The sequence below is a fragment of the Nyctereutes procyonoides genome, unplaced genomic scaffold (assembly GCF_905146905.1).
Source record: "Nyctereutes procyonoides isolate TBG_1078 unplaced genomic scaffold, NYPRO_anot_genome, whole genome shotgun sequence".
Lineage (NCBI taxonomy): Eukaryota > Metazoa > Chordata > Mammalia > Carnivora > Canidae > Nyctereutes > Nyctereutes procyonoides.
The window spans coordinates 33,245,888-33,264,658 of NW_026575160.1; the positions used below are offsets into that span (position 1 = coordinate 33,245,888).

Below are 18,771 nucleotides of genomic sequence, written 5' to 3' on the forward strand. Positions count from 1 at the left end.
AAAACCAAGTGTGTGAGAGAAAAATCAGCCCGCGTGAGGCGGCCAAAGCATTCCGACGGGTACGTTAGAAAAGGGAAAAGTCGGCACCTTATTCCGCTACTGTTATCTACAGTATGACTAACTCTTGACTCACTCAAGAGGTTAGGGGGCAAATCTTTTCCCTGAGCAACATGAGCATTTTTTTTCCTTTTTTAAATTTTTATTTTTTTTTATTTTTTTCCTTTTATACTCATTTTAAAAAAGTGTTCTAAATTTCTAGTCTTAATTTTTTAAAAAAATATTTTATTTATTCATTCATGAGAGACACAGAGAGAGCGAGGCAGAGACCCAGAGAGAGGGAGAAGCAGGCTCCATGCATCGGGAGCCCGACGTGGGACTCGATCCCGGGTCTCCAGGATCACGCCCTGGGCCCAAGGCACTCAACTGCTGAGCCACCCAGGGATCCCACTACTCTTAATTTTCTAACTGAACACACTTCTCATTCCTTCAATTAAAAATGGGAGTATGTCAACTGAAATGAAATTACCATATTTAGGGGGGGGGTTTCAAATTATAAACTATAAAAAGTGTTAAAGTATCAAGGGCAATACAGGCTAAATGCTTTGAGCTTCACCTGGAATAAAATAGTAAAATATTAGCTGATCCACTTCAAGACAAATACAAAAGGTAGACAGAACAATGATAAATTTTACTTTAATCAAATTAAAGTCAGGAATATAAAGACTCTGGCTCAATTTTTCTTTAATTTCCCAAATGTCACTTATTTTCCTACTGTCATAGCTTAATTGTAATAGGCATACTATAATACATTTGTTCCAGAAAAAAAATTGTGATTACAAATAAAAAATGCATCCAAAAATCCTTATAGACCATTTAATATACCAAAATGTCAATGCCAAATTTCTGATTTTAATGAAGAAAAGTCTTATCATTAAAGGAACATTGCTTCATTTATACTGTGGACTTTTAAAAGATATCTGAAAATGAAAAGTAGTAGAATTATTGCTTCCAAAGTTGGCACAATCTATACAAGACAGAACTGAAACAAGAGCAAAGTGCACCGAAGCTGCCACGGGATCCGTCCTTATCCCTTCTGACATTTCGTACAGCTTCACAAAGCTATCGTTTTGTAGTTTTTACCTCGAAAGGGATGTCTTGCGATCTGGATACTTAAATTCTATACATGTTAAGATATATCCTGAGGATATTAGTGTGTTTAAACACAGGAATGTCTTAAATTTTCCATATTAACCAGAACAATAAATGCTTGACAGACGTTACTGTGAAGTTCCGTAGGTATATTACTTTGCCAGACAATACAAAACAATTCGCAATGCAAAACCGAGAGTATTTTAATCATTAAAAAAAAAATGCAAAAAAAGCAACATTTATTTCACCATCCCTGGAACTGGAAAATAGCTACTCTTTTAATTTACAGAATCTAGGGAAGTACTTTAAATGTCAAAATACACGCGCGGAATGTGGGTTAGCATATAAGCACCAGGAGTCTGAAAAGTTCACAAAAATTCTTTTAAATGTGTAAGGTGCATTTATCCTTGAATTACATTCAGTTTGAGAGAAGAACCAGTACCCCAAAGTTCATTAATATTTAAGAAATAGCTGAACAGCTTCCAAGTTGGTTTACAGCAAAATAAAAATACTGCCTTTAGGTTTTCTTATACAAGTTTTCTAAAATTTAGATTCAAAATTTAAGTGCTGCCTTTTATGGTGAGGAGTTTGATCATTAATTTATGTTCCAGTTTAAGATACTTCATACACCATAGGTATTTAATGCCCCAACAATAAAACAAAACAAAAACAAACAAAATAAACTAGAGTCATTCAGTGAACATCTCAAATGAACAAAATTTTCTGCAGAACTGGGTACGAAGTCATCTGGAGTCAAACAAAATCACTTTTTTAAATGTTATCAGTCCACTCGGTAATGAAGACTTTCCTACATACGTCGCCGTATCTTCAGGCAAAAACTGTTACGAAATCAGATGAAGTAACTACAGAATTGTGTTTCTTGGTTTACCATCAAAATGATGGTGATATTAAAGCATGCCTCTTTCCAAACCGCTTGGCCAATGCTGATAACAAGCAGGCAAGGAGACATCTGCCAGCGTTGCCCCACGGCCCCTGCCGTGACCGTCCCCCAGCAGCCGGTCCGGGCGGGGAAGCCAGGCGGCCGCTTCCCGGGGGAGGTCCTGGGGGCCGCGCGCCATGCAGGTCTGTAAAATCCAGTTACTCACGCTGCCCGCTCAAAACCCAGACCGCGCCAGCCCTGAACACCAGCTACCTCTACAGAGTTCCTTTTTTACTGGGTATGTTAAAAAAAAAAAACAAAAAACAAACAAACAAACAAAAAAAACATGTTGTGCTTTTCACACATCTGATACAGGTTTTCATATCATTTACTCTTAGGTTTTTGGGAAGAGAAGAGAAACACTAAGAAAATAGGTATGCCAGAGAGTCAGACTGCAAAATAACGCCGCACACACGCAACTAGCCAAGCATCTTTTTAATTTAAAAGATACTGTCATTAAAAGGCAACATACATATATATATATATATACACATATCTATACACGAACGTATATATATATATATATATATATATATATATACATATAGAAAAGAAAGTCTCCTCCTCAAAATCCTTATTACTCGACGATAGGTCTTCACAGCAACCAGTCTCTGTATCAGTGTGTTTTTCACCCTCTGTTCAGGTGCCACCGGGTACGCCTCCAGAATAAAGGCCGTCGTTCCTGCAGGCGTCTAACACTCTACTGTTATTAGGGAGATGTGCTTAGAAATGGTTCAGTGATTTGCTCATTATGATGACTATTTACAAGGGCATCTATTTACGTCAGCAATAAATAATCCTGATATCAAAAGGGATAATGCTCATGCACACATCGAGATGGCTGCATGCTCCGGGAGTATTTACACGTGGCTTCTCCGTCTCAGCTCTGCCAGGAATAGTGAAAGTGCGTTTCCCTCCGCGTCCGCGGCGTTAGTCTTGCTTCTGGGGGATGCATCCTTCCATTTCGACCACCTCGGGCCATCCTTCGTATTTGTTTGTGTCCTTGTTGTTCTTTATGTGCTGTTGGAATACAGTAATACACACGGTTTAAAGGAAGAAAACGCTTTATGAACAGTTTGCTTTATGAACTCGCCTCTGCGACACCCGTGGCCGCGAGGAGGCCACACACGTTACGGCGCCAGACAGGCAACGAGAACCCTCGGGCCGGGCAGGCCTCTGAGAAACAGCCCAAAGAACAACACAGCGGTCAGGCCTACATTCGACCGCATTCTGGAATATTTCTAAACTTAGCAGATTATAGACTCAAAAGCTCAATTGGAATCGTTAGTGACGAACGCTTCCTAAATGGCCCGTGACAGCAGCAATCATATGCCAGGAACTGTGTCACAGAAGGGTAAAATTTCCCATGCAGAACAGAATCAGAGTATTTTTCAGTTTTGATTTTAAAACAGGGCCATGGGCATTTCAAATACCGGATTACCAGGAGCTTCCGAAAAATACGTGAACACACTTAATGGCTGCTTTGTCAAAGGGCCAAATAACCAGGAGAGGAATATACACGCCACACGGCTTCACGCGATTTCCTTTTGTCCGTTAATTCTGAAAGTCTAAGAGAAGACACTAACCTGTTCAAAGGGGCTCTTTGTCTTGATGCCTTTCCCACCACAGAAGACCCAGTTGTCTCTAAAACCAAGGTTAGTAATAGACGTACTCCCCAACTCAGCAATGAGCCGTCGTGCCTCATCGTTGAGTCTTGAAGAGGAGGAAAAAAAATCATCAATGCAGAGCACTGTATATTATCCAAGTAATGCTGACGCACCAGTATGCTAACACGCACCATGAGATAAAATGAGAAAATACCAGCTTAAATAAATAAGAGAACATTAAAAAATACGGAATTTCTTTTCAGAGCACCATTCCTATTTGAGTTCTCTACTGACAAAAGACGTGAAATCGAGCGATTCCTTTTAAGTTTATTCTATCAGGAAACACCTTTCGGATGTCTTTGTCTTACAATGATTCACTTTCATCTACATCCACCAAAAGATGAGGGATGCCGCAGCTAGTAGGTGCCTACCTCGGCGAATACAGGGTCTTAAAGCCACCACTGTCTTCTTCATAACATTAAAAATCACTTTGAACTTCCACTAATCCCTGGGTAAGTTACATTTGAATAAAGGTAGACTCTGGCAGAAATACAGGTGTTTCTAATACTATGTTTTATTTACATGAGCCTTGAGAATAGGTATAAAATTATACTTCAGTAATGACTGTCGAGTGGTTACTTAATAAAAATGAACAGTAACCAGACAGCGGTGAGGTACCTGCCAACGAGGAAGGGCAGTGGCTAAAGTCATGAGGAAAGAGCTAATGAAAAATGGCATGAAGACATTTTGTGGGGACGCCTGGGGGGCTCAGCGGTTGAGCACCTGCCGTTGGCTCAGGTCATGACCCCGGGGTCCTGGGATCGAGTCTCGCATCGGGCTCCCTGCATGGAGCCTGCTTCTCCCTCTGCCTGTGTCTCTGCCTCTCTCTCTCTTTTTTTAATTTATTTATGATAGCTACAGAGAGAGAGAGAGAGAGGCAGAGACACAGGCAGAGGGAGAAGCAGGCTCCATGCACCGGGAGCCCGATGTGGGATTCGATCCCGGGTCTCCAGGATCGCGCCCTGGGCCAAAGGCAGGCGCCAAACCGCTGCACCACCCAGGGATCCCTCTGCCTCTCTCTCTGTGTCTCTCATGAATCAATCAATAAAATTAAAAAAAAAAGAAAGAAAGAAATCTGCGTCGGTTATTATCCTAATGCAAGTATTCTCAATCTCCCCTCTGTGTCACTCACAAAAGAGAAGTTCAGCAGATACATGCTAGATGTAGAGGGGGGAAAAAAAGGCAGTAAATCCTATGTATCTCCCAAAAGATGGCAGTTACAGGTCACTTAGGTTTATTCTGCTAAAATCTGAGGCAAGGTAAGTTTTCTATTTGCAAACAGCTGGGGGATCGTTAAATGCAAACAGCACGAGGGTGGGCGAGGCAGGCGCTCCTTATCTGGCGGCCTTCTGAGACAGCTCACGCTAACCTCAGTCTGCTCCCTTCCTCGTGAATGAAAGAAATGCTACACGTAAGAGTTCTCACTTAAGCAACTTAAAGATGAACAAAATAATTTATATTTAAAAAAAAAACACTTCATAAAGCAAGAAAGAACAGGCTACGTGGTAGACTTCCACAATTCACGCGAATCACATCCACAGGCAGTGGAGCTGCTTTTGAAAAATCTTTTAATTTTAATTCCAGTACAGATACCATACAGTGTTCTAGTAGTTTTGGGTGTAGATATGGTGATTAACACTCTCTACACCCCCCCGCGCCTCCTCCATCCTCATCGTCCAGCTCCCCCTGGATCTGCCCCTCTGGTGACCAGTGGTTTGTTCTCTATAGTGAAGACTCTGTTTCTTGGTGTCTCTGTCTCTCCCCTTCCTGCGTGTGTTTCTTAAATTCCACCTGAGTGAGATCATACAGCACTTGTCGCCTCGACTGACTTAGCACTGTACTCTCTAGCTCCACCGACGTCGTTGCAAATGGCAAGATTTCATTCTTTTTTCTGGCTGAGCACTATTCCAGCGCGTGCGTGTGCCACACAGATACACCACCTCTTCTTTATCCGTCCATCGCCGGATGGACATGTGGGCGGCCTCCGTAGCTTGGCTACTGCAAATAGTGCCGCAGTTATAACCACAGGGGTGCGCGTGCCCCTTTGAATTAGCGTTTCTGTATTTTTGAGGGTAAGCACCCGGTCGCGGAGCTGCTGTAACCCCAGCCGGGCGCTGCTGTCCTCCTGGACCAAACTCCCTAGGATCGCTGAGAAAACCAGCTCCAACCCTAGAACACTTAGACCTGACTCAGACTCAAGTCTATATAAAGTGATGCACTTATGACCTGGCGAAATAAAAAGAAACGAAATGGTTGTGCAAAAGGACCCCTGAAGTCCTGGCCTCTGAAGATTTTGAGACCCCCCGAGAGTCCCGTGTACCCGCTTCCCACACTCTCCCCGCAGTCGGGGGCAGGGTTTCCCTGCGCCGTGCTCACACGCAGTAGCCGCTGCTCTTCACCTGTCGGCTCACTCGGTAAGCAACCTGGGGGTGAGAGGGACACCCCCTGAACGCGCTGCCTGACCCGACTTCTTGTTTCCAAACGGTGTTTGCATGCCGAGGATCTGGAAGGTGGTCAAATCCCAGTCTTCAGTTGATCCAAATGTTCTGTTTCCTGGCTACGTTCTTACACTATTTTATTTGCATCATCAACACTACGAGGTGAGACATGCTGCTATCAGGGGAGTAAAGCCAAAGCGCCATCCAGGTGGGCGGCAGGGTCACTGGGCAGCTGGCGGAGGCTCTGGGGCTCCGAGGGGAGGGGAGCAGGGCTGCAGGCTGCGTGCGTCCCGGAAGTCCTAGCGAACCGTCAGACCTGGGGTGGTCTGGGGCACCCCGCCACCTGGCCCTCGGTGCATCTCACTACAGTTTTATAACAAGACAAGTTTCTCGAAACTTTTTACAGTTGTCTGCTCCGCTTATGTAGAATTTGGAGGATTTGATTATTCCTTTTCAACATCGTTAGGTAAAAACCTATTTGCTTCAAAAAGAGGTTTAAAATCATGCAACGCGGCCAGTACTTTCAGTATTTTCATCATTCAATACACATTCGATATCAAAATATCCTCTTTTCTTTAAAAGCCAGTGTAACTAATGTATACAGGGTATAAATTCTGAAGACACAAGCTTTTATTCTACATAGGAGCACCTTAAGTTTGTTACATATACTTTAATCTCTATTAATGGTCTTTTTTTTAGATTTTTATTTATTTATGATAGTCACACACAGAGAGAAGAGAGAGAAGCAGAGACACAGGCAGAGGGAGAAGCAGGCTCCATGCACCGGAAGCCCAACGTGGGATTCGATCCCGGGTCTCCAGGATCGCGTCCTGGGCCAAAGGCAGGCGCCAAACCGCTGCGCCACCCAGGGAGCCCCGATGTTAATGGTCTTAACTAGCTGAGATGCTGGGGCGCCTGGGTGGCTTAGTTAGTTAAATGTCCGACTCTTGATTTCAGCTCAGGTCGGCCCTCGGGCTCCACACTGGGCCGTGTAGCCTGCTTAAGACTCTCTCACTCCCTCTGCCCATCACCCCACCTTGTGTGCACTCGCTCACCCTCAAATAAATAAATAGATAAATAGATGAATAAATAAATAAAATGCTATTTATAAACTAGCTGAGGTGATAAAAATTTCTATGGAATAAATTATTTTAGTTAAGATTTTTCTTTAAAACGAATCAAAAATTATCCTGGGACAAACAAGAAAGCAGACAGGGACCAAGTCTTCCTAGAAGAGATTCTACAACTGCACGGAGGCCATCTGCAGCAGCGATGGGGGACGTGGGAGCGGGAGAGGGGGTGGGGGGCGGGTCAGAGATCTGCCTCCATCTTTGCGGCGGAAGGTGCAGCATCTGAGAGCCCCACCGCCACGCCACCACAACGGGCCGATGCTCCCTTTCTTGGAAGCCAACATGGAGAATTAATAGTCTGATTAACAGGGGAGGACCGCTTGGGGAGTAGAAGCAGAGGTGTCAACAGCTTTGGAAGAAAACTGCCTTATTAATTACTCCAGGACACTGAAGAATAAGCAACGCTAGGCACAGGTGACCACGTAGCCTAGACCTTAACGAGAGCACATTACAGAAAGTTCAGGCTAGAAACTGAGAATAGGACTCTTAAAAAACAAACCAAAAACCCTAATTAGTCTCACTATACAACTGCTAACGATCCCAGGAAAGAGGAGGATAGGTTCTGAGCCAGTGCTGCTGGAGGAGTGCTCTGTGTCGGGCTCCAACTGAGAAAAGCGTCCAAAGATCTACAGCAAATCAGATTACTCACGAGGAAACTCTGACTACTACTACCGGCGGGGCTCAGGATAACACGAGACTCCCTAAAACTAGTACAGGCCACACAGGGAACTTTCACTGCTAAGCGGAAACGGCGAAGGGACCCGCTGTTTCACCAGGACGGTCTGAGATCAAAGCACGCCTGCCTTTTCCAGGGAGGCAAACACTCTGATGGACATAAAAAAGGGAAGAGTAGTTCAGGGACGTCCACACAACCGCTTGCAAGTAAACCGAAGCCTCCGGGCCCACACACATCACACAGTGAAATTCTAAGGAACTCTAGTAAAATCTTCAAGGTGGTGTCTGCTAGTTTAGAAACATGGAAAATGAAGAAGATGCTAAGTCATTAAACGGAATAGCCCACGCTCCAAAAACGGCAAGGAAATTTTTAGAAACGTTGGGTCGATAAAGCTACTACCTCCAGTTCTCAGCGAATTCTAGAACGGATTACACCACGGAGATCCTGTGAACAACAACAGCAACAAAGGGTGGGAGGAGGAAAAGAGGAGGAAAGGGAGGGAGCAGTGAGAAGGAGGGAGGAATGAATCACGCCACGTTATGGTCATGTCAGCTACTTCAGCATCTGAAGAGGTCTGCGGGCAGGACATCGGGGCACTGCAATTAGCAGAGCCCATGGATTTCTTTTTTTTTTTTTTTAATAAATTAATTTTTTATTGGTGTTCAATTTACCAACATACAGAGTAACACCCAGTAGAGCCCATGGATTTCAAGTGAGCATCTGAGAGTCTCAGAAAACAGCCTCCATGAATAAAATAATGCCACCGCCGCCGGACGGCATGCCTATCAGGGAACGTTGGCAGCTGTTTAAAAAACAGTTTCCGTAGTTGATTAATAGAAGACTCCCTTGGAAGAGGCTCCTGGTGAGGGTGGCACGCTGCCCCGGGGGAACATTTTTATCAATGACTTCGATTTGGACACAAGAGAGACTTTGGAGAGGCTACAAAGCCTGGATCATGGAAATCTTGTAGGACGAATGTCAGAATCATGACCTAATGGGCCCAAATCAGCAAAATTAAATTTAACGAGGATAACAAGGATAAATTGACTATAAAGTCCTTCATTTAGATTAGACAAAATCAAGTCCTGAAAGAGGAGGAAGACCTGACTTGGCAGTGGTTAAAAACAAAAGGGAGGGGGGGGGGGAGAAAAAAAAAAGTCTGAGATCAAACGCAACGATCTGAGAATCTAACTCAACCAAAAATTCAAGAGCCAAAAACGTGATGTCACCTTTTAAAGAAAACTAATACAATACCAGTCTGTATAAATGTTTAGAGAAGCGTGTCTCCAAGCTGCCTAAGAGCTCGCGTCCGCACTGCACCGTGACGCGGCCAGGCGACCTCGGGAGCCCTGCGGGCCACTGGGCACTCACGTTAGGAGCCGACGGTCAGGCAGGGAAGCAGGGGCCAAGAGGTGCGGCCGGGAGGGTGCGCGCACCCACAAGCTGACCGCCGCCGAGGGTGACGGAGCCCTGCGTACTGGCAGGGAGGGGGAAAGGAGAAATGCTACTTCTTAGTTCCAAACACACCGAGCATCACCTGCCGCGGGGAGCGGATCCATGGTTCCCGCTAAAATGATGAGGTCTGGCAGGTGGTGGTGGTGGTGGTGGGGGGAACCAGCGGAGAACAGGGGGTTCACCTGAGGATGGCTCTGGCCCTGTGCCGTGTCACCCAGAGAAATGGCGAGCCACTGGTGCCCTGCGAGGCGGCACGTATGTGACACTCCGTGCACTTCTGCCCCCGGCGGGCGTCCGGGATGCCTCACCTGGGGCCACCCGCCCTCCGACCTGCCCCCAGCCCAAGGCGACCCGCCCAAGGTGCTGTGACCAGAGGCAGGACACTAGAGCAAGGCGGCCGGCTCGCTCGGCGATCATCCTCCCGCCTTAGGGGAATGACAACCAACTTACTTAGCGGGCTCTGGCTGGAAGGGAGGCACCGTTGGACGCCTGCCCTCTCCAATACGTAGGTTCTCTTCAATACAGTTTGTGGTTTTGTTTCTAGAACAGGTTTCCAGGGGCACCTGGGCGGCGCAGCTGGGTAAGCATCAGACTCCTGACTTCAGCTCAGGTCCTGAGATCCTGAGATCCTCGTTGGGCTCCACGCTCCGCGGGGAGTCTCTTCTCTCCTCCTCCCTCTCCCTCTGGCCCTCCCCCTGCGTGCTTGCTCGCTCGCTCTCTCTCAAGTAACTATATATCAAAAACAATACATTAAAACGGGATTCCTTGTTAAAATCAAGAAGTCCTGGAATAAACAAAGGTAAAGAGGTTTCCCAAGGACCAAACTTGAGGGCCATGCGCTCTGAATCCCCGGAAGAGGCGAAACGCAAGGTGCCGTCTCCAAACTTCTTCACCCAGCACAGGCCCGGAGGACTGGCATCCCACCGGAACACACGGAGGCCAATCCCAGACACACGCAGAGGGTCAGAGGACAGCCAAGGGGCTCACTGCAGGCAGCAGTGACCGGGACCAGACCGAGTAACTCCGGGGAGCCCATACCAGTTCCCTGTTGCGGAGAAAGCAGGCGCATCCGTTTCGTATTCTAAACTCTCCTGGGTATAAGTGGGAGAACAAACCACTCCTTAGGAGGTGAGCAGCCTTATGTAAAGAAAAGCCCCAATGCATCAGTCGCAGCAGAGCTTCTGTTCCCCTATAAGCCCACGTCTCCCGCAGCTGAGGCGTCCTTTCAAACGTTCCACGACCAGATACCTGCCAAGGTGTACGCTTATATTTTGTCACATTTGATAGATGCCGATGGCCGTTTATAATGACCGTTTGTCCATTTTTGTATAAAGGATATGACACAATTTATTTCACCAGTGTTTAGATGAAGGAAGCATTCGAAATACCAATCTGTGTGCCCCAAACTGAAAAATGCAGACGACTGAATTCGTTTAAATGCACAGAAATCGAAACACATACTGACCAAGTGTAAAGACGTCGTAGTTTAGGGTTTCTATTTTGCCTTACAGGTCGGACATCTTCTGAAGCTACTTTTGGTATATGTGATGGGCACTAACACACAGCAGTTAAAGAATAAACATCTTGCCTTAGTTCTTAGATTTGGTCACAATCTATTATTAGAAGAAGGGAAACAGGGGTGAAGCCAAGAAGGTATGATAATGAAACAACATGATGCAAAAAAGAGGTCCTGTGTGTCTATTCAGAAAAGCAGGGTGCTTTAAAATTTTAAAACCTCATATTATACATGTAATATCCTATTCTATCAGCAAAAGCAAATAGCAAGTTACTTGTTTTTTGAAAATGAAAGCCTAATTACCCTGTTTAGTTCTACCCAGCTAAACGGCAATGGATGCATTTGCCAGTCTTATTTGACCCCCAGTCTGTGGATTCAACACATCCTTAGCTGAACCAGGTAAAATGCGTGTCAAAGAAAATACTTCACTTTAAAACATTTACAAAATAGCACTGTTTTCTTAGTGCAAATCTGCAATAATCTGCATTAAATATGTGTGGGAAAAAAAATCAATAAATAGAAAGACATGCCATATTCCTAGGTGGAACTTCAAGCCTTTTCAATTAAAATCTGTAGAGAATGCTTTCATTCTTGATAAAAGTATCAAACTTTTCATAGAAAGGATTTGAGAAACACTACAAGGGGGTCTTAGCCACCCCAGAAACTTAATTAAACTTAATTTTTATAAAATACTTATAAAATTTTTTAATAGTATCTTGTTGGGGCAGGAATAAATAGATGAATGGAACAAAACTTTTAAAAACAAATTCAAATATACTTAAGAATTGGCATTATAAATCACTGAAGAAAAAATGAACATATTTTTTTAAAATACATGAAAACAGTAAAATCACTGGAAGAGTAAAATCAACTAAGTATTCAATTTGGAGATGAGAAAATACTTCTCAGGTACAGAAGTAGAAAAAACTAAAATGAAATACGACTAAATAAGAATTAGTCTAAACTTGTAAAAGTCAAAAAGCACCAGAAATTAACAAAAATAAATGCAAAATAAGGTATTTTTATGTGAGAAATGATTAATATCCTTAACAAACCAAGGGCCCTTCCTTACACATTATCTGTCCTCTGTTGAGTCAACCTAGGAGTCAACCTAAATGGTCAAAAGACATTTTATAAGAGAAAGAGCCAAGAACACTTGTGAAAAGAAATGCAATCTCACCAGTAACCAAACAAAGGCACATTAATAAAATCCCTTTCCAAAATCTTTAGAATTAGTAAACTTCTTAACAACAGTCAGCGTCCTGGAACTTCTGAGAGTCATGTTAAATTGGTACAAACTTAAAAAATCCTTTTTAAAAAAACATACACATCCTTTAATTAAAATAAAATTGTCCTAAGGAAACAGAGACGATTGTTCAAAAACTTTTAAGACGGTACATTTTTGCTAAGTATGAAAATTTGGAAATAGCCTGAGGGTCCAGCAGTAGGTATTAATAAGTAAATTTTAAATTATGACACATGTTTGAGAACTATACGAGGCAGACATGAACAATTTTATTATGAAAACTATTTATTGTCATGGGAAAATATTCACCACATAAATAAGTAAAAGAAACGCTATAAATACTAGCATTCCAAATGTTTAAGATGAAGAAAATATGTGTATTAAGAAAACTGGAGATGGAAACCAAATTATCAATGGTTATCACTGAGTAGATGAACTATAACTGGTCGTCTTCTTTGTGCTTTTCTCTATTTTCCAAATTTTACAACATAGACAATTTGAAGAAAAAAAGTTTTAAATTACCGTGTATTAAATATTATGAACAACATATCACTTATTCTTTCACAGTTAACTCCACTTCTAGGAACTTACCTACCCTAAGGACATAAGCAAAAGTGCTAAAACATCCATGGAAAAGGCTGTTTATCGAAATGTTATTTATAATACAAAACATGTGGCAATAATAGGGAACTTTTAAATAATGGGGGGGGCATATGGTCAACTGTTGGTGGGCCATGAAAAATGCTACTGAAGAATAGCAATGTCAGAGAAAACAAGGTTGTTAAAAACAGAAGAGTATAACAAACTTCAGGTACGTGGCTCTAATTTTATGACAAGAGATGTATGATAACTAGAAGGAAGCAAATAAAAAAATTTTAATAGTGTGTATCTGGAATGTGATTACTTGGCTCTATTTTATAAATTTTTTCATTGAAAGTGAATTGCTTTTATAATTAATCATAATTCCAAGAATAATATAAACTTTTAAGTTTACGTACTTGGTCGCTCCATCATCATATGTTCCCATTAAGACTATTGTTCCATCTTGTATGGACTTGAGAAACTCAATAAATGGGGCCACATCTGGAAAAAAAGAAAGGATTGATGGGTTTGGGGGATAACTAAATAGCTGTCATGGTAATTTTTTACAAGTTCATATTAATGAAAATAGAAAGTATTTGCAAATCAGTAATGATTTACTGATCAGTAATCAGTAAAAGGAGACAAATCTTATAAATAGGTCAAAAATGAAGTTTGTCCCTTACTAGGATCCCATCATCAACTTAGAACTTCCCAATCCTTTCATCCTATGTGTATTTTGTCTTGATACTGCAGGGGCTAACGGAAAAAAACCATAGCAAAACTGTATTAAAAGTAGGACTTAACGATTTGAAGAATGAAACTTGACAGGGATGGGGAAGGGGGCAGAAGAAAGGCTCACGGAGTCTCTGAGCGGATGTAAAATTGTTCGTGTGGGTACTTATCTAAGAGGAGGAGACAGAGCCTTTAATTCATAAAAGGTTCTGTAAATTCTTAAAAAGTTAAACATATACACGCACACAAACACACCCGTATACACCCTGATTTAAGGGATCCGGTGGGCACGTCTAATCACTGTAACCTGGGGGAAGGAATGGAGGTTCTTCTCTAATTACGGCAAACCCAGCTCTGTGCGCTTCACCTGGTGAACCAAGATGCACAGGAGCTTACAAGAGACCACTGCGGGGACTACGGGCTGGCAATGCCAGAGGCACGCACGTGCCACCCATTATTTGACGTCTCGGACTCTCTGACGTCAGGTCTGCCTGTAGTCCCCACATCTAACCACTGCGGAGCTGGATCACTTCAAATTTACTCAGGTTCTTTCCACAGCAAAAATTCCAAAGCTGTCCCCAGCTGAATTCTATTTTACGCGAACAGCACTTCCAATTCTGAGAAAACGTAACAGAGCAGCTAATGAGTCTCCTCCTTCCCAACGCAAAGACGGACGTCAACTGCCACGCTCTTCACTGGGGGAGACTTTTGGCCTAATTAATCAACCGGTGATGAGGCAACAGAGCTTCTGGTCACGTGGCTGATTTCCACAAGGGTCGTGGGAGAGTGTTTCCACGTAACAGGTGCTGGGAGGGCCACCGACGCCGCTACAGTCTCAGGGCGACGGCAGCATTTAAGTCTACGCTGTCTGACCGCCACGAGAAGTCCTCCGAGCCTCATGTGAAAAATGAATAAAACACTGCATCTCATTACAAGCGTAAGAAATATTAGAAAAGCTGAATGGTCTGAAAACTTGGGCAGCCCGGGTGGCTCAGTGGTTTAGTGCCGCCTTCCGCCCAGGGCCTGATCCTGGAGACCCCGGATTGAGTCCCACGTCGGGCTCCCTGCGTGGAGCCTGCTTCTGCCTCTCTCATTCTCTCTCTGCCTCTCTCTCTCTCTCTCTCTGTCTCTCTCTCTATCTCTCAGGAATAACTTAATAAAGTCTTTTTTTTTTAAAAGAGGAATATAAAAAGAAAAATGAATGGTCTGAAAACTTGACAAAAATTTCAAGAAGAACAGCAGCTATTGGCTTCCAGGAACTATATAAAGGGGATGGAAATGGGGAGGTGCAGGGGACAGCCTCATGCTGATAAATATCTCCAACCGCAGCTGAGAAAAGAATCCAAAGATATATCAGTGTTGGCCTTGCATCAGATTTGAGGAAGGAATTTTTTCCAGACACACTCTTGTTTAAGATGCTAGGTCCTTGTTTCTGTCTGTGGGCGACGGACTCACACCTATTCCTCGAGGAACATCCACATGAGGAAGAGACCAGCGAATTGCTCTAAGTGCCCCAAACTATAAAGAAAACTCCTTCTCTGAAATATTCATGTATTTTAATATTAATCCTAGTTATATTTTAATTTAAGACAAACAAATCATATGCAAAAAAATTATTTAAGTTAAAAATGCTTAAATGGCTTACATCCTTCTCCAAATGACTTACTCTTTTTTTTTTTTACAAAATTTCAGTTGATGACTTAAAGGATCCAAGGCTTTCAATCAGTTGTCCTGCAGAAAACAGGACTTGGATTTTTAAGATCTCAATTTTGATATTATTGCTCTTAATTACACACAAAATTTCTACAATAAAGCAAAGCACATGCAATATGACCAATGACTTAAATATAGCTGGATGTTTAGTGGAAAAGAGAAAATGAACGAACACAAATAGACTATCGATCTCTCATTAATGGGCCACATTATATTGAAGAGGCTTAAAAAGTAAGTTGGCGCTGGCAACAGAACAGTTATGAGTTATTCACACTTACCTCCTCCCCACATGTCAAAATATTTGGTGTCCAATACTTCTCCTGTTTTTCCTGAAAGGGATGGAATTCATGTCAGAATATGCAATTGAAATATACAGCGTATATGACAAGTGATCTTATCCAATGATGGATGTAGATCTATCAGCAGAGAATTATTTTAAGACTTAAAATCTGAATTGTATAAATCTAAAATATATTTCTAAGAGTAATTTTTAGAAAAATTAAAATTTTTGACTTTCTCACAAATCTTTGAAGCCAGGAGCACACAAACCCAAGCTTACAACTGAGTGCAGACCACTCAAATTCAGTTAGATAGGTTTCATCCTTTCATGTTACCACCTTTCCTAATTTAAGAATTACCAAAAAATACATAAACCTTTTACAGAAAGATGAATTGATCTTTTTTTTTGAATTGATCTTTTAAAAAATGTTTTCACTTACTTCTCTTTTAAAATGTATTTTTTTTTTGCTATCAATTAGAAAAATATGTAAAGAAACTTTTACCTAAGAAAACAAAGAAAGCAAAAATGCAGAAGCTTATTTTTTGTTGTGAATGAAATAAAACACATTTTCCTACACTGTGAACTGGGTAAGGTGGCTGTGGTCCCTAATCGCACTATACAGCCTTACAGGGTCATTGTACCAGGAGGAAAAGACAAGCATGCAGGCAGTTAGGCCTTATTTCACTGGTTCATATGTTCAGATTTGATTCTGCAAGAATACTTGAGACCTTCAGGATTTGATGAACTTATTTTCACTAATGAACTTGGGTGGCAAATGCGGACAATACTGAAAAGTTACAATTAATTCTTATCCTTTAATCCTCTCCCTACTCCTTTCATAGTCTATCACCCTTTGTCATTTACACACCTTCATGTCATTCTATCTTTCTATTGTTAGACTCTAACATCTTCAGAATTCATCAATTTAATGTTAGGCTGGCTTTATCCTTACAACCTCATGGGAAACTCTCCACACACTACACACGTGGGATGCTTTCAAGAAAGCATGCTATAATATGTAGACACCAAGTCTCCACCTCCAGTTAGTTTTTAGGAGGATGTGAAGAAGTTGGACAGAGGGCTTTAGTGTCAAGCACAGTACTTTCTGACCTGATCCCTTGATATCAGAGTGCATTTTACTTTGGGCCACATGAGTATCCACTGACCACATCTGTAAGCTAAAATAATTATTCTTACCATTTACCAAGGCAACATTGATCCCTCTTCCAACATTATTCTTAACTCCACTCATTAAACTGAAAGGGAAAAGTCCAGACAAATTTAGAATTAGAGTTTGTGCATATACATGTATCAGACCAATAAAGCTATGCCAAAAAAAAAGAAAGTTGGGAATATTATATATACACAAGATTGTTTAAGAACTGCAGTGGAGATTAAAAGATTTGTACTACATCACAGAAGAAGACAGTCTAATATTAAATAATTTTAAAGCAATGCCCTTAAGTAAGATTTCACAAATCAATATATTAAAAAACATCAGGGCCCAAACGTCAGACTATTTTTAGCTACTCCTCTGTGTCATGTTATAAAATACCATTTTAGAAAATCTGTAAAACATGTAGACATTATGCACATATACTGTCTGCACTGTTCTCAAAGGATCAAACAACTGATCATCTCTTTTACTTTCTGCGATATCCATCTGACATGAAACAGAAGTGAGACGCTCTTATAATCTGAAAGCAAGAAAAGTCTCACCTACTTCACCTGTGAACATTCTCTCAGTGATTATCAATATAAAATTCCTCTATAGTCAGAAAAAGGAATCTTGTATTCATTTAATTGCTGCATCTAAGCACCATCACTTGTACTGTTACACCTGAGGTAATCACCATCCAGGGGCAGCTTACAGACCACCATGATTCTGTGAAATAGAAGGTATGAGGGGAATATTTGCTTCTTTCGGTTCAGTTTGTTGAACCAGTATTGTAGGTACCTGCAATTCTAAAAATGCAAAGTCAGTAAAGTTCTTTTATAAAGAGTCAGATGAATGAATAACATCGAGAGCAACCACCAAAGAAAGCTATACACGAAATACTCAAAAAACAATATGAATAAATCAAAAAAGAATTTTTTTCTTTAAAGATTTATTTGAAAGAGAGAGAATGAGTCAGGGGGAAAAGGGGAAGGGCAGAGGGAGAGGGAGAAGCAGACTCCATACCGAGTGGGGAGCATGATGAGGGACTCAAAACAAGAACCCCGAGATCATGGCCTGAGCCAAAGTCAGATGTTTTAATGGACTGAGCCACCCAGGTATCCTCAAAAATAAATTGTTAAAAATGTTCATGAACTCACAGATGCCAGTAAAAGAAAACGGGGGGAAAAAACAAAAACAGAAAGAACAAAAAATAGTAAAACGGCAGGCTTAAGCCCTACCATATCAATAATTACAACAAATGTAAATAGTGTAAACATATCAAATAAAGATAGAAATTGACACAGTGGATTAGAATATGACCCAACTACGTGGTGTCTACAAGACATTCTTTCTTTTATTGAGGTATATTAACATATAGGTATACTAAAGTCTATCTTTAATTACAAAATCTGTATACATTTAAGTGTATATTTGATATACATTGTGAAATAATCACAATCAAACTAATTAACACATCCATCACCTTAGTTACTAATATTGTGTGTTTTTATAGTAAGGGCATTAAGAGCTACCCTCTTAGCAAGTTTCAAGTATATAATAAAGTACTGTAATACAGTCAAATCATCACATATTAGATCTCAAGAATATAATCATCTTGTGTAACTAATATTTAGCACCCAGTCACCTGTATCTTCTCCATTTACTCCTCCCCTAAGCCCCTGGTACCCACTGTTCTACTCTCTGTTTCTATGAATTTGAATATTTAAGATTCCACATAAGTGAAATCATGTATTTGTTTTTCTACAGGTGGCTTATTTCACTTGGCCTAACACCTTCCAGGTTCACCCATGTTGTCCAGATGGCAGTCTCCTTTTAGTTGGCTCAATCATATCCCACTGCACATATATATACACATATACCACGTTTTCTTTATCCATTCATCCACTGATGGACATTTAAATTGTTTCCATCTTATCTACTGTGAATAATGCTACAATATACATGGGAGTAGATAGTTCTTTAAGATGCTGGTTTTAATTCCTTTGGATATACACCCAGAAATGGGATTACTGGATACGATAGTTTTATTTCTCATTTTCTGAATAACCTCACACTGTTTTTCATAAC

At 41.6% G+C, this 18,771-nt stretch overlaps 1 protein-coding gene across 3 annotated transcripts in view; it reads right to left on the reverse strand.

Moving 5' to 3' along the window:
- Positions 1–677: 677 nt before the first annotated feature.
- FAM3C (FAM3 metabolism regulating signaling molecule C) overlaps positions 678–18,771 on the reverse strand; it is a 51,385-nt gene continuing 33,291 nt past the window's right edge. For all 3 annotated transcript variants that reach the window (XM_055314622.1, XM_055314623.1, XM_055314626.1), the window contains exons 6-10: positions 16,722–16,780; positions 15,523–15,573; positions 13,216–13,300; positions 3,676–3,802; positions 678–3,109 (exon numbers count right to left, since the gene is read on the reverse strand). In XM_055314622.1, the coding sequence (XP_055170597.1) occupies positions 3,020–3,109; positions 3,676–3,802; positions 13,216–13,300; positions 15,523–15,573; positions 16,722–16,780 (412 nt within the window). In that variant the 3' untranslated portion in view covers positions 678–3,019. The remainder of the gene's footprint in view (positions 3,110–3,675; positions 3,803–13,215; positions 13,301–15,522; positions 15,574–16,721; positions 16,781–18,771) is intronic.